This window comes from Felis catus, chromosome D2, assembly GCF_018350175.1.
Source record: "Felis catus isolate Fca126 chromosome D2, F.catus_Fca126_mat1.0, whole genome shotgun sequence".
In the NCBI taxonomy this organism is placed as follows: Eukaryota; Metazoa; Chordata; class Mammalia; order Carnivora; family Felidae; genus Felis; species Felis catus.
The window spans coordinates 65,017,845-65,031,404 of record NC_058378.1 but is presented as its reverse complement, the minus strand read 5'-3'; the positions used below and the strand labels follow the sequence as shown (position 1 = coordinate 65,031,404).

Here is a 13,560-nt window from a genome sequence, read left to right as displayed (position 1 = left end):
ATAAAAATGGCAAAAAGAATAAACTGGTCACTTCTTCCAAGTTGCTCACAATTCCTGTCCTCAGTGAGTTTGTGGTCTCTTAGGGAAGCCAAGATATACGCCCACAAAATGCAGGAAGATTGGCTTCAAATACAGTGAGCTCTATAGGGGGTCCGGAAAGCTATCTAAGCGTAATAATTGATGGAAAAATCCCCCTAACCACACGCGCGCGCGCACACACACACACACACACCACACCACACCATAGGATCATTTAATTACATCATTCTCTGCTGTTGCCTTCCCGGGATCTCCCCCAGGCTGGGACACGCAGGCTCTGCTCAAGCTGAGGTCAAGACGCCAACTCACGGAGACTAAGGAGGCAAGGACCAGAAGCCCACCCAGCCTTAACATCTAAACTGGAGGAGCCCGGGGGTGGGGGGGGCGGGGGGAGGAAAAGGCAGCCGAGACTGACAGAAACAATAAAACAGGAATAGGAAGTCCCCAACACAGCGAGCGCTCCGCGAGCTCCGGCTGGCCGCCCCCACGGGAGGGGCGTGCGGGCTCAGCGCGGAGACCGGAGACCGCGGCCGCGGGGGCGCCGAGTGAGCGGCGGCGGCAGCGCCCGCGAGCCCGAGGGGAGGGTCGGCGACGCATCCAGTCCCCGCAGCCACCCGCGCGGCGCAGCTCGGCAGCGGGACGCGGCACCCGGAGCCCCGGCAGCGCCCTCCTCCCTCCCCCCCCCCCCCGCGTCGCCCGCCAGCGCGCCAGCGCCCGCTCCGCCCGTGACTTCAGTCGAGCTCCACCCCCGCGTGGCGGCGGCTCGCTCGGTCCGAAGCCGCGCTCGGCACCAGCCCAGCCTGGGCAAGCGGCCGCCACCTGCCCGGCGCCGCCTCCGCCCGCCCCCTCCGCGGCCCAACTTGGATGGAGTTGGGGTCCTGAGCGCCCGCCCCTCCACGGCCCGCCGGCGGAGAGCCCCGCGCCGCCGCCTCCGCTCCGGCCCCCTCTCCGCTGCTCTCCGCTCCCGCGATGGGAAAAGTTGGCGCCGGCGGCGGCTCCCCAGCCGGGCTGAGCGCGCTCCTCGCCGGCGCGGGGCTCTTGGTCCTCTGCGTCCCGGGCGCCTGCGGCGGCGGCTCCTGCTGCCCCCAGCTGCCCCCCGGCTCGGCCCCACGCCGGGCTGCCACCCCGGGGGGCTTCGTTGGCCGGGGACCGCGAGGCAGAGCTGCTGCCACACCCCTGCCCCTCCTTGGGCGCCCGCTGTTCGCGGTGGCCCCCGGAGACCGAGCGCTGTCCCTGGAGCGGGCCCCGGGCACCGCGGCGTCCGTGGCGATGGCCCCACGCGCTGGCCGGCGGAGACGGAGTGAAGCGGAACCGGGGAAGGCAGACCGCGGAGAGGGCGCGAGCCGGAGCCCCCGGGGAATGCTAAGGGACGGAGGGCAGCCGGGGCCTGAGACTCTGGAGCGGGACCCGGACAAAGCCACTCGCTTCCGGATGGAGGAGCTGAGGCTGACCAGCACCACGTTCGCGCTGACGGGCGACTCAGCACACAACCAAGCCATGGTCCACTGGTCCGGCCACAACAGCAGCGTGAGTAGACGGGGCCTGAGGGCAAGGGGTGACAGGGGGAAAGGGTTAAAAGCAGGCTGTGTGATCTGATGGAGAATTTGGAGAAACGGGGTTTCTGTACTTGAGGGATGCTGCAAACTAAAGTCTTCCCTGCCCACCTCCCCTAGGAGTTAATGTCACCCACCAGGAGACCCACGACACCATCAGAGTCCTCTCAAACCCCCTCCCCCCGCCCCCAAAGCTTCAATCAGGGCAGGCAGATACCTGTTTCCTGGTCTTATGGGTGTAGTAACAGAGCTGAAGACCCAGGCAAACAGAGGGGGTTAATGCGGAGGTGAATGGGTTAAATTTCCAGGCAGGATGACATTCTTTTAAGTGACTTTCCCTTTACTTGCTAGACTCAGGGTGAGCACAAGTCAGATCAAGAAGACTTTATTCGTAAGCTTTTTATTTTTCTGCAAAGCCCCTAACCCCCCTTCCTCGCAAGGGAAGAGATACGTAGTGGAAACTAAGGTGCCCTTAATGTATTCTCTGTTTCTGGGGACCAAGTGGATGCAAGTTTCAGGACAGGAACTCTCTAGCATCTTCTAACAGCACCAGCCAGTGTGTTTTGAGAGCTGGGGCTTTCCAGCCTGTGAATGAGTGGTTGTTCTCCCCGCATGATCAGTCCCAGGAAGATCAGATATATCCCAGTGACAACAACCCCCTGTTCTTCCCCATTGCCTGACCTCCTCTAGAGAAGCTCACAAATAAAGACTCAGCCCTCCCTTTAGGAAGGGACCAGGGGGATTGCTGGATTCCAGAAGAGTGACACCAGGGAGAGTGGGTGCAGTCCAGGACCTTTGGCCACGTCAGGGAAGGTTTTCGATTTTTGGAAAAGCCTGCATGTTCTGAATCTGGGGTAGCTATTCCAGCTTAAACTCCACCTGGGAAACTTCAATGAGCTGAAATAGTAAAGAACTAGCTTTGATGGGAAGAACTGAAGATAATTTAAAAGTGTGGAAAGTTCTCTAGGCTGCCATGAAGCAGAAAAGAACACAAAAACCAAGGATGAGTAAAACGAGAAAAAAAATCAAAGTTTCAGCTTCCATCAGGTTATTGAGATTGTAGCGTTTGTAATATGCACACTCTGTGCAGCCTGGTACCTTTCAAAATGTTTTCAGTTGTGATGTCATTGCCAGAAATCTTCCCAGAAAACTTCCCACTTCAGTGAGTTGTGCTCATTGTCAGCTTTTTAATGAAAGTTGTGAACATTTGAAAACAATAGTCTGTCATTATGGGTTCCTTGAGTATATAGATATAAACTGTATCCAGGCAAATCCTGACAAACAATATTTTGTATTTGTGTCTCTGTCCTGGGAGCACCAGCAAGGTTTTCCCTACAATTCAGCTCTCACGACTGAGGCCATGGTTTTCTATAGTTCTCAGGAAAGGTTTAATCAAATAATTGAAGCTGAAATTCTTTCCGTTAAAGTTCTGGAGACCCTTGCCCTCATTTCTTACCTTAACTATCATATCTTTCATATCATAACCATGAAAATTCATCCCCCAATTTGAACTTGAATCTTCTTAAACTGATTGAATAACTTTCACACTGCTTTAAATGATTAACTCAAAGCTTCTGGCTTTAAGGGGAGATTTTAAACACATCAAACATATTACATCTTGTTGAATCAAGAAGTGGAGGACATTGGACTCAAAATATTTCTGGCTTTTAATGTAATTCAAGCTGTAAAATATCACTCACCCATTAGACCTCTACTTTAGTTCATCTCTTGAAAGATCTTGGAAAGAGCTGGAAAAGGAAAGTACATCTTTGGCAAATTTTAAACTCCATTTAAGAAATGGCGCCAAGCACTGCCAGCCTTTTTCTTTTTTCTTTTTTTTTTTAAATGATGCTTATAAGCACAGTAGGGCTTATGAGGGTCAGGGCTTGGACAGCCAACATGCAGGGAAATCTGAGATAATGTAGGAAATCAAGGTGGTGCACATTAAAGACTTGAGCCCTCAAACCCTGTTGCTAATGAGATTTCTACCCTTTGAAGTTTTTAATTCTGCAAGGAACCCCTCTGCTCCCCATACCTGCCTTTTTACACACAAATTACAGGTGTTTTAGTGTGTGTGTGTGTGTGTGTGTGTGTGTGTGTGTGTGTGTGTGTAGAAAGAGAGAGAGAGAGAGAGAGAGGGAGAGCAATCGTCTTTATCCAGGTCCCACAAAATAAAGCTGTCCCAGAGTCATAGGAGAGACAAAGTTTAAAAAACAAACAAACAAAAAATAAATAAATGAAGGAAGGCATAAAAAAAAAAAAAAACCTTTTCTGGGCGACTTTGTCATGTAAAAAGCAGTGTGGAGACTTGGGTTCTAATGCTGGTTTATTTGTGGTTTGCTCTTGGCAAGTTGATTGCATGGTGAGTGTGAATTTCCTCATCCCTAAAATGGGGGCAATGCCAGCTCATTACGTGCCAGGTTACACATGAGCGGGTTGTGACTGTCGAGGACTACACCTGTTTGGAACTCTCAACTCACAGCCCTTCATTTCTCCCCAGAGGAAACAAATACACTAATTTAAACTGGAGGGTGACATTGGGCAGTTCTCATTTTCTTCAAGGTTAGGTGTCAGCCACCCCCCCTTAAGCCCGCCCCCAACCCGCTCAGGGCCACAGGCAATACACATCCTCTGAATCTGTCTGACCTATAGCTAAAAGCCTTTGCTAAGTAGGGTTTCTGATCACAATAACCCCTGCCTTGAAGGTGTAAATGTGTGGTAATTATAGGCTGCCTGTCAAACTTGTGAGGAATTCTGGATGTTTCTCTCGCCTCCTTCCCTTCTTCCTGCCCCCTCGCTGTTGGACTTGTGCAGTTGTGTAAAGACATGACTGTTTTGCCTCATCCGTGGGAGTGATGTGATTCCTCTCCACTGCCGTCTAGCTTGATGGAAAGTGTTGCTGGAGTTGGTGGAACACCTGGGGGGATCTTTTGGCATGAAAGGTGCTGGGGATGAATCATTTGTCATGAGCTTGGTGTCTTAAGCAAGAACATATTGTTCCTACCCTACTCATCCTAGGCATGCTGTGCCCTGATCTAAATTTATACAGTAATCCTTAGTTTGTTAAAATATATATTTGTCTGTATATGTATGTGTGATGAAGCATGTATTTATTCCTTATTTCCAAGAAATTTCAAAGTGCTTATTAATCCTTATAAAAATCCTTGTTAGGTAATATGTGAATGGCAAGTGTTAATATCTATTTTTCATATTTTAATGCTGGAGTCAACTTGGATATTTCAGCCTAGTGCCTTGTCCTTTTCTCCCTGGAAATAGTATTAGAAGGTTTGTTAACAGAGGCTTTCACTTACATTTTGCCATTCTGATACTTTAATGCTGCATTTGTCATAGATCATGATGGTCTGGTTGATTTCCATGTACCTCCTTGAGGCCTTTAGCTGTTCCAGGACTTGACATTTACCACGGAACCTTAGTGAATACACCGAATCCCAACTTGGGTCAGGTTTTGGGTACATGTCTTCTCTTCCATCACCTCACTTAATTTTCACAGACCTGCTATGAGGAGATATTCTTATTCTCATTACATAGAGAAGAAAAACCGAGGCTCTAGAAAGCTGAATGAATTGCTAAGATGTTACAGAAGGCCAGTGTCAAATAGGGGCTGGAACCCTGAGTAAGCTGATTTCCCAACCTCACAGAATGGCTGGTCTTAAAGACTTTAAGGTAGAACAGAAACACACAGGCCTTTTGGAGTCAGAATTTTAAATCATCCTATCTTGGGGTGGATTTCAGATGATGGTGGAGGAAGGCACAGTCCTAGCTGTAAGCTCCATCTGTAGAAAAGCAAGGACTTTAACAGGTGCCTGTCACATTGCACTCTTTACCTTAAGTAGTGATTTGCTCGTTCTCTTATCCGCCTACCTCTTCGTCTTTAGTGAGACATGGAATCTGCACCTGGTGATTCATTGAGCACGAGGTAACCTGCCATCATTCAGCTCTCAGATCTAGTGTTCTTCAGGAACAGATTCCTTTTCGAAGTTACTTCTAAATCTGATTTATAGAGAGGTTGCACGTAAACACTTGATTTGATTGTACATTTAGACATATTTTTTGGCTTGTCTTTTAAAGTAAAATGATAAAGGGTTTTAGCTCTCTCTAACAAGCCCACATAATTCCTTCTCTGATCAGTGCTTTGTGCTGTTAGTGAACGTTAATGTGGTGTGACACGGGACGCAGGGGGTTTGGAAGCAGAGAGATTGGAGTTTGAGTGTTAGGTCTCCTGCTTACCACACTTTGCCTTGAACAAGACACTTAAATTCTTTGAGCTTCGCCTTCCTCAACTAAAATATGGGGATAGTACAGCTTTTGCAGGCTTTTTTCCTGAACAGTTGATATCATGTATATGAAGTTGCTGATACATAGTAAGTGCTCAACAAATGCTACTTGTTATTTTAGTTTAATAAATAATTCTCCAGTGGTGGATAAGAATGCTGAGTTATAGTCCCGACTGTGTACACAAACTAGATATGTAGTCATAATGTGTCCTATGTGGCCTCAATTTCTTCCTCTGTAAAATGATGCAGATAGACTAGAATGCCATGGAAATATCTTACAGGTTAGAAGTAACTTAATAGTTTGTTCAGCCTGCACGTATTGTGCACCTACTACATTTAAGTGTACTAGGAGAGTTGGGGACACATGAGTGACAAAATGACCTGTACCCTTGACCTGTAAGCAGCAAGCCTTTTGTTCCACATGATTCCTCCTTTTTCCATGGTTAATATGTGTATCCATTCATAGGAAATCAAAACATTTGAGATACAAGCAGGCATTCATTTCAATGTTGACTTGCAGCAAAATCTAATTTATTATGTTTTTTTTTTTGTGTCACATCTTCTCATTAAGGAACTTTGTATCTTTGGACAACAAAATTGCTTCATATGAGATTGGGAATTTAGTTTCCCCTAATATATTCAATGGGGTTTTCTCGAGGAAAATGACATAAATGTTGAATCTTGGAACTCTATCCACATCTTTTTATGGAGGGACCCCAGAAACTCCTAGACTAAGGCACAAAACCTGATGGAATTGTTTATTTAATAATTCTTTAATGATTTATCTAAGAGAATAAAAATTGCTCACCTCCAAGGAGAGATTGCCATGTGGCAGCGTTGTGCTAAGAAGCTCACACAAACTGTCGTATTGACTTTTAATTCTACAAATATATATTGAGTCCTAATATTTGTTAGACACTTCTAATACAGATATATGTGCAGCGATGCCCAAAGGTGGGAGTAATTATTCCCTGCCCTCAAGGAGCTTTCCGTCTTGTACTTAAAGAGTTCTCTGAAGAGGTAACAGAATCTGAGAACCCACTGAGGGCAGAGGATGCTATCGGAGTTCAGAAGAGAATCAGACATCTACTGACTGGGGTGGCCTTCAAACTTCCTGGTGGAGCAGGTACTTCAAGTGAACCTTGAAATGTAGAGAAAATTTTTATTAAGAGATGGAGGTTATTACAAGGATATTTTGAACTGAATGGATAGCAAGAGTAAAGGTCAAGAGTAGAAATGTAAATATTCCTGTGTGTTCCAATAAATTAGCCTACTTTAAATGTAAACTATGTTTAACTGACGTGTTAATCTTAGAAATCATTTTAAAAATATGATTTAAGCCAAGATATGCAAATTGATCTTCTAGTGTCTTTGGGTATATTCCAACCCCCCCCAAAAGAAAATAAAACCTGTGTGGTCACTGAAAGATGCACTCTTTACCTTTGTGAAAGATACGTGAAAGATACGATTGCCTTTGTTGGCACCTTAGATCTCAGCTGGAGTCATCACTGTTTCATTTTTACATAGACATTTTCCACACACAGTTTTCCGTAAAGGCCTTTGTTTTGTTTAAGTCCTTGGTCAGAAATATCACTGACCAGGCTGCCCAGAGGGTAAATTAATTTGGCTCCTTGCCAGCTTATGTTAAGTCCCTCAACATACGTAAAATATGTGTTCTGTCTTTGTGGATATCTCAATTACCATTCTGTATCTCTGGCTAGAAAGGGTGGAGAATGCATCTGTGTGTCCTAGGGAGGAAACAAGCCAAACGGTGTCAGTGCAGTGGCTAACAGGGATGGCAGGGAATAAGTGTGGCACATGGAAGGTGGAGCCGGGCTCCATGGAGGTGGAGTGGTTACTCTGGAGGGGCATGCACACTCTTTTCCGTGGGGTGGATCGAGTAGTCAGATGGTTGGCAAGAAACAAAGTGGAACCTTACTGTGCAAAGTTCATAAGGAAAGAACAGAGCCTCTTCTAAACTGTAAGTAGAGAGAAAAAGGACATGAATGTTCTGTAGGAAATCCTACATGAAATTTTCCCTGTGTATAAGAGATACTGTGTCTGTTTCTATAGCCCTCCTGAATGTTGTTACAGCACTTTAGATCCCTTATAGCCATTTCCTTTGCAAAATGCCTCAGCTTTCAAAGATTGGAACATTTCTTTCCTTACCTCAGTTGGTTTTCTCCCCGTGGGCCTATGAGATAAGAAAGACAAATATCATCTACATTTCTCAGGTAGGGAAATGAAGGCACTGCTATTAAGCAGGTCAGTTAGTGGAAGAAGAGAGTCAACAGTGTTTTGCCACACCATGTGACTGATTCTTGGCTTGGCCCCCTGCTGGCTTTCCACAGGCAAGAGTTAGAACACAGCTACATCCTAGCCCCTTGGTTTATCTGAGGCCTATGCACCTGTGTCCATAATGTTTTCCACTGTGGGAAGAAGTGTGGGTGTTGGCCATGGAGATCCTGAGTTTTGTGCTCAGCTATTCAAGTGATTTGTCCTGGGCTTCAGAGCAGGTGGCCTCATCAGAAGGCTCATGGCATTGTTTAAACCTTTAAAAGGGGACCTTAAAGACAGATGATGGGGCTTTCTGCAAGCAAGGTCTCTGGCAAAAACCCATTCTCCATATTCCACGGCTAATGGACTTGAGAGGTAAGATTACTTACAACTGGGCTAGTTGCAGAAGGAGCTTGAGGGAGAAGAGGGGCATACCCACTTCTTCCTCTCTTTAATTGGCTGATACAGATTAAGTGTAGTTTAAAATAATAGTAAGTGTGATCTCAGTCAAGGGAACCTAATGTGTCAACATTTGGGAGCAGCGGTAGTCAAATTGAAGGGTGCCTGTTGATACTGATGGGGTTTATTGGCTCAAAGATTATAACAGAGTTCTCAGCTATTGCCTTCACTGCTTATTATGACTTTTGGGGCATGGGTGGGGGAATGGAGCAAAGGGGAGTTCACTGAACACTAGGGATAGCTCTCTATAGCCAGATAAGATATATTGATTATAACAGAAACCCCTCTTGACAATCATATAAATAACCACCAAATTTGTGAGAAGCTTCCCTGAAAGAACTTTCTAGAGCATCACACTGTTTAACTTCATCTTCCCACCACCGTAATACAAATGAGGTATTGTCCTCATTCTAGAGTTGTGGAAGTCAGGGCCTAAAGAACTTGCTTGGGCAAGGTCACCCAGTTAGAAGGTGGCACAGCTGGAATTGGAATTTTGTCCTTTCTGGCTCCAAAGCATTTTCCATTTGATCACGTTGACTCTCTGTAAGGGTTTAGTTCTGAGTTTCTTTAGCAAGAACTTCACAAGTCAGTGCAGAGGGATGGTAGGGGAACTTTTGGCATGAGGACCCCACCTCAGAGTTTTTCCCTATCATATCATCCTGATCAGGGCACTAACCTGATATATTTTACTTAGTAATAAGCTGCTTCATGACAGAGCTCAATCAAAGCCTCAAGGGCCATCCGTCCCCTTGAGTGGCTCTCCTGGGGTTATTAAAACGTGTCTTCTTGTTATTCTGGGAGGATGTGTGGGATGTGCTGTTTGGCTTCTCCCTGCTGGCTAATGAACCTTGAGTGAAAGTATGGACAACGTGTACACTTTTTAAAGAAACTGCTAATAAAAATCATGCTATCAGAAGCTACCAACTAATCATGTTGTGCCCTGAAGCCAATGGATTGATGCCTTTAGTCATCTTTCCCTAACCAGAGTAGCAGAGGCTATTGAGACACCGAACTGTGGACCATAGATCCTTCTGTTTCAGGGTCTTTGGGGGAGGGGAGGGGAGTTAAAAGCAATAGGCCTTCCCCTTGTCTTAGCACTTCCCAAAATACACTCTTGATAAGAATCATTGGGGAGAAAGGGCTATTTTAGGCATGGTTGTCACCTGCTTAGAAATCTATCTGTATCCATGTTTACCCTGACGTAGGTTTTGCCGAGTTGATGGGGGAATTCTAAACTGGGCAGCTGTGGGCACCTTGGGCAGCATTTCTTAAAGAGCTTGCCCTCATGGGACCTGCTTTTACATCTGTTGATGGGGACTAGGAATCTTTATGTTTTACAGACTCCCTTAGGAAGTCTATAAAGCTTGAAAATCATTTTCCTAAAATTCATGTGTGAGTTTTGGGGTCTATGAACCCCTTCCATTGTCTGTACAACCTTGTGTCAATATGCTTCACTTTTCCCTGTGGTGAGCTGGAGCCCACAGCTTTTTTATCAGCTTCTCCACGGAAACTGTGACCCCTGTGGGAAAGACCTGGTACAAGGTGCCTTAGGAGAATGAGAGACAGTTACGGGGGACAGTGCAGATTCCCCAGGAAGAAGATGATGCTTTTTTGCCAGATGGTGATGTTTTTTATCGCTGAATATATCCTAGGCAGTTATCTTTCCTGGATGTCCAGATGACCACGGGCAAACCATGTCTTCAGTGGCTGAAAGAGTACATTATTTTAATTAGAACACAATGTTTAGTTATGGGTTTGAGTTCCCACTCCACTGTGTGCTAGATCCGTGAACTTTATAATTCTGTGCCTTCATTTCCTTAGCTGTAAAATGGTAACAATAACGCTATATTTTTTATATGATTTCTTACTGGTTAAAGGAGACACTAGATACAAAAGTGCTGAAAGTGGCATCTGGCAGATAGCAACCAATCATTGAAGGCTAGCTATTATCATCATTATTGATGTTATCACTATTTTGTTAGTATTAGTACTAGTATTACTAATGCTCAAGTATGACCTACTAAATGGTGTTTTTAATATGTTGCTCATGATAATACTCTTGTTTCTGCAGTTATGTTTTTCTATTTCAGCTACATTTTCTTGTAATGAGTCCAAGACCCTGTCTTATGCTTTTGTCATCCTTCTCAATGTCTCCAGCTATTTGCACATAATAGTTGTAATAAGTGTCTGGACGTGATTTCCAGTGTGTGTGTGTGTGTGTGTGTGTGTGTGTGTGTGTGTGTGTGTGTGTGTTGGTTGGTGTGGGGGCTTCCACACCAACAAGCAAAACTCTGACAACAGGTGGGTGTCCTACAATTCAACTCAGCTTCGGCACTATGTACCCAGAGGCAGCACCTCAGAGTCCACCAGTGAAGAGCTCAGTCCAACAGGACTGCCACCCCCTCCCAACTTCAGATGCCATTCACAGCCCAGGGTGTCACCTGTGCTTTTGACCAACTAGCTGTAAATTAGAAGTTCCAATGAATCTCTCCTTGGGTTTGATTAATTTGCTAGAAAAGCTTATAGAACTCAAGAGAAACATTTTACTTACTAAATTTCCAGTTTATTACAAAAGGATATAACTCAGAAATAGCCATATGGAAGAAATGCATTGAGCAAGATTTGGGGAAAAAGCAGAGCTTCCGTGTTCTCTCTGACCATGCTGCTCTCCCTGAATCTCAACATGTTTACCAACCTAGAATCTCTTGGAACCCTATCCTATTGGGTTTTACAGAGGCTTTATTCCATAGGCACAATTGATTAAATCATTGGCCAGCAGTTCAGCTTCTAGCCCCTCTCCCTTCCTCAGAGGTTAGGGACTGGGACTAAAAGTTCGCAACCTTCCAATCAGGTGGATAGTTCTCCTGGCAACCAGCTCCCATCCTTAGGTGTGGTCCCACAGTCATCTCATTAACATAAAAAAGGACACCTTTATCTCTCTCATCATATAGGAAATTCTGAGAGTCTTCAGAATTTGGTGTCAATGATGAAATGAAGATCAAATATGCATTTATTATAAATCACAATATTGCAAATTGCTTACTAAATATTTGCTGTTGTTGGGATAGAAAAATTTTCCTCTACCCTTCAGAGTTCTTGTCTAAGAATTAAATTGACAGGAGACAGAATGACAGGAGAAAATCATATTTTATTCTTACATGTAGGGAATCCACATAAATATGAAATTCCAAAGACGGTAAAGCAGAATGGTATATATACATCATTCTGAACTAAAGAGAAAGGGGTATGGGTCTGAGACTTGAAAGGGGGTGGGGAGGACAATTTACAGGAAGATAAAGAAGATCAAATGTTTAGTAAAGGAAATATTTCCCGAACCACGTAGAAACAATAGGATACAGAGAGGAATTTTAACAAATGCTTTACTAGGTTCCTCCCTGTCTCTCACACTTAGTTCGTATTACAATGTAGTTGTCTATGGTGATAGCACCCTTCCTGAAACAGGCCCTCCATCCAGATTCTTTCTGGCAGTTAGGGGGAAGGTCAAAGATTTTTCCCAAGTCTTTTGGACTTTGATTATTTTCAGCTTGAAATCTGCACACAAAGTCATACGTTTTGGGGCCAGCAGCCCTTAGTAACTATACTATTTTGTTTGCTTATTCCTTGGGGAAAATGGCTTTTCACTTAAACAATCCATGATCTTATTTACGAGTATTGTAGAATATTCAGCCACAAAAAGATTGCTTATGTAAATATATATACATATATATACGTGTATATACACGTATATACACGTATATACATATACATATACATATACATATACATATACATATACATATACATATATAAGTATATAATTGGGAAACCACCCACAAAATACCTGAAAGGGAAAAATAGATTGAAAAATAGTACAAATATAAGACACATGAAGTCCGTGGGGTTTTTTGTCTATGCATTTCCCTCATATATCTCAAGCCTCTAGAAATATACCTGAACATGGAAGAGCTCAATAATTTCAAATTTTTATTGTATGCTATAAAATACCATTACAAAAGAGGAAAGGTATGATTCAAAACACTTCCTGTGATTATAATGAATGTTGGCTTTATAGGTGATGCTTTTTGTTTGTCCATAGTTATGCTGTTGTTTCTCAATAAATATATATCGCTTGAGTTACTTTTAAAAGTTACTTGAAAAATGAGAAACATAAGAGTGAGCAAAGGAGATTTTGAACTTGGCCTCATTAGAACTGAATTCCAGGCAACTGAACTAAACAAAGAGCCCACGTTCAAGTTGCCTGATTTGCTTCCAATCGCTATTGTTGGGAGAGAGCGAGTGCCCAGGGTTTTTGCAAAGCAGAAAGATCACTCCGTGTCTCTCTTCCTGGTGAGCAGCAGCAGGGGCCTGTGGGTCTTTTGTTTACCTTCCCCTTTGCTGATCCCAGAAAGAGAGATCTGAGGCCATTTCACCAAACTGACAACCCCTTCCAGAAATTGTAGTAGCTTCAGTTCCCATTAAAAGAACATGCATTCCATTTTGAATCTTTGTCTCTGTCTTGAGCTTAGTCTCCATCTCTAAATCATATATGTACACATGAGCGCATACATAATAAATGTGTGCATCCCATATGCTCACAACTGCTTAAACACTGATGTACTACACTTAAGTCTCTACTCTCAAAAGTGGAATATTAGATATTGCTGTAAGGATACTTACTGATTGTGAGAGCTGAATGGAAGAACATCTCCAGAACAAAGAAAAAGAAACCGAAGAGAGACAGTGGAAGCTGAGAGATAGAAAGAATAAGAGAGAGAGAGAGAGACAGAGAGAAAGACAGAGACAGCAGAGGTAGACCAAGAAAGAGGAGGATAAAGAGAAGGTGAGGCAAGAGACAGACCAGAGACAGAGAAAAGCAGATGGAGAGACAAAGATTTGTAACAGAGACGTGGAAGCGTGGAGTAAATCACAGAAATAAA

The 13,560-nt window shown here is 44.4% G+C and overlaps 1 protein-coding gene across 5 annotated transcripts in view; it reads left to right on the top strand.

Annotated features, from left to right (window-relative positions):
* The first annotated feature begins 786 nt into the window (after window positions 1-786).
* The window catches only part of SORCS1 (sortilin related VPS10 domain containing receptor 1), a 507,743-nt gene continuing 494,969 nt past the window's right edge, over window positions 787-13,560 (top strand). For 3 of the 5 annotated variants that reach the window (XM_045040656.1, XM_019813798.3, XM_023240900.2), the window contains exon 1: window positions 787-1,566. In XM_045040656.1, coding sequence (XP_044896591.1) covers window positions 1,009-1,566 — 558 coding nt within the window. In that variant the 5' untranslated portion in view covers window positions 787-1,008. The remainder of the gene's footprint in view (window positions 1,567-13,560) is intronic. The other 2 variants (XM_023240902.2, XM_023240901.2) reach the window with 1 other exon arrangement.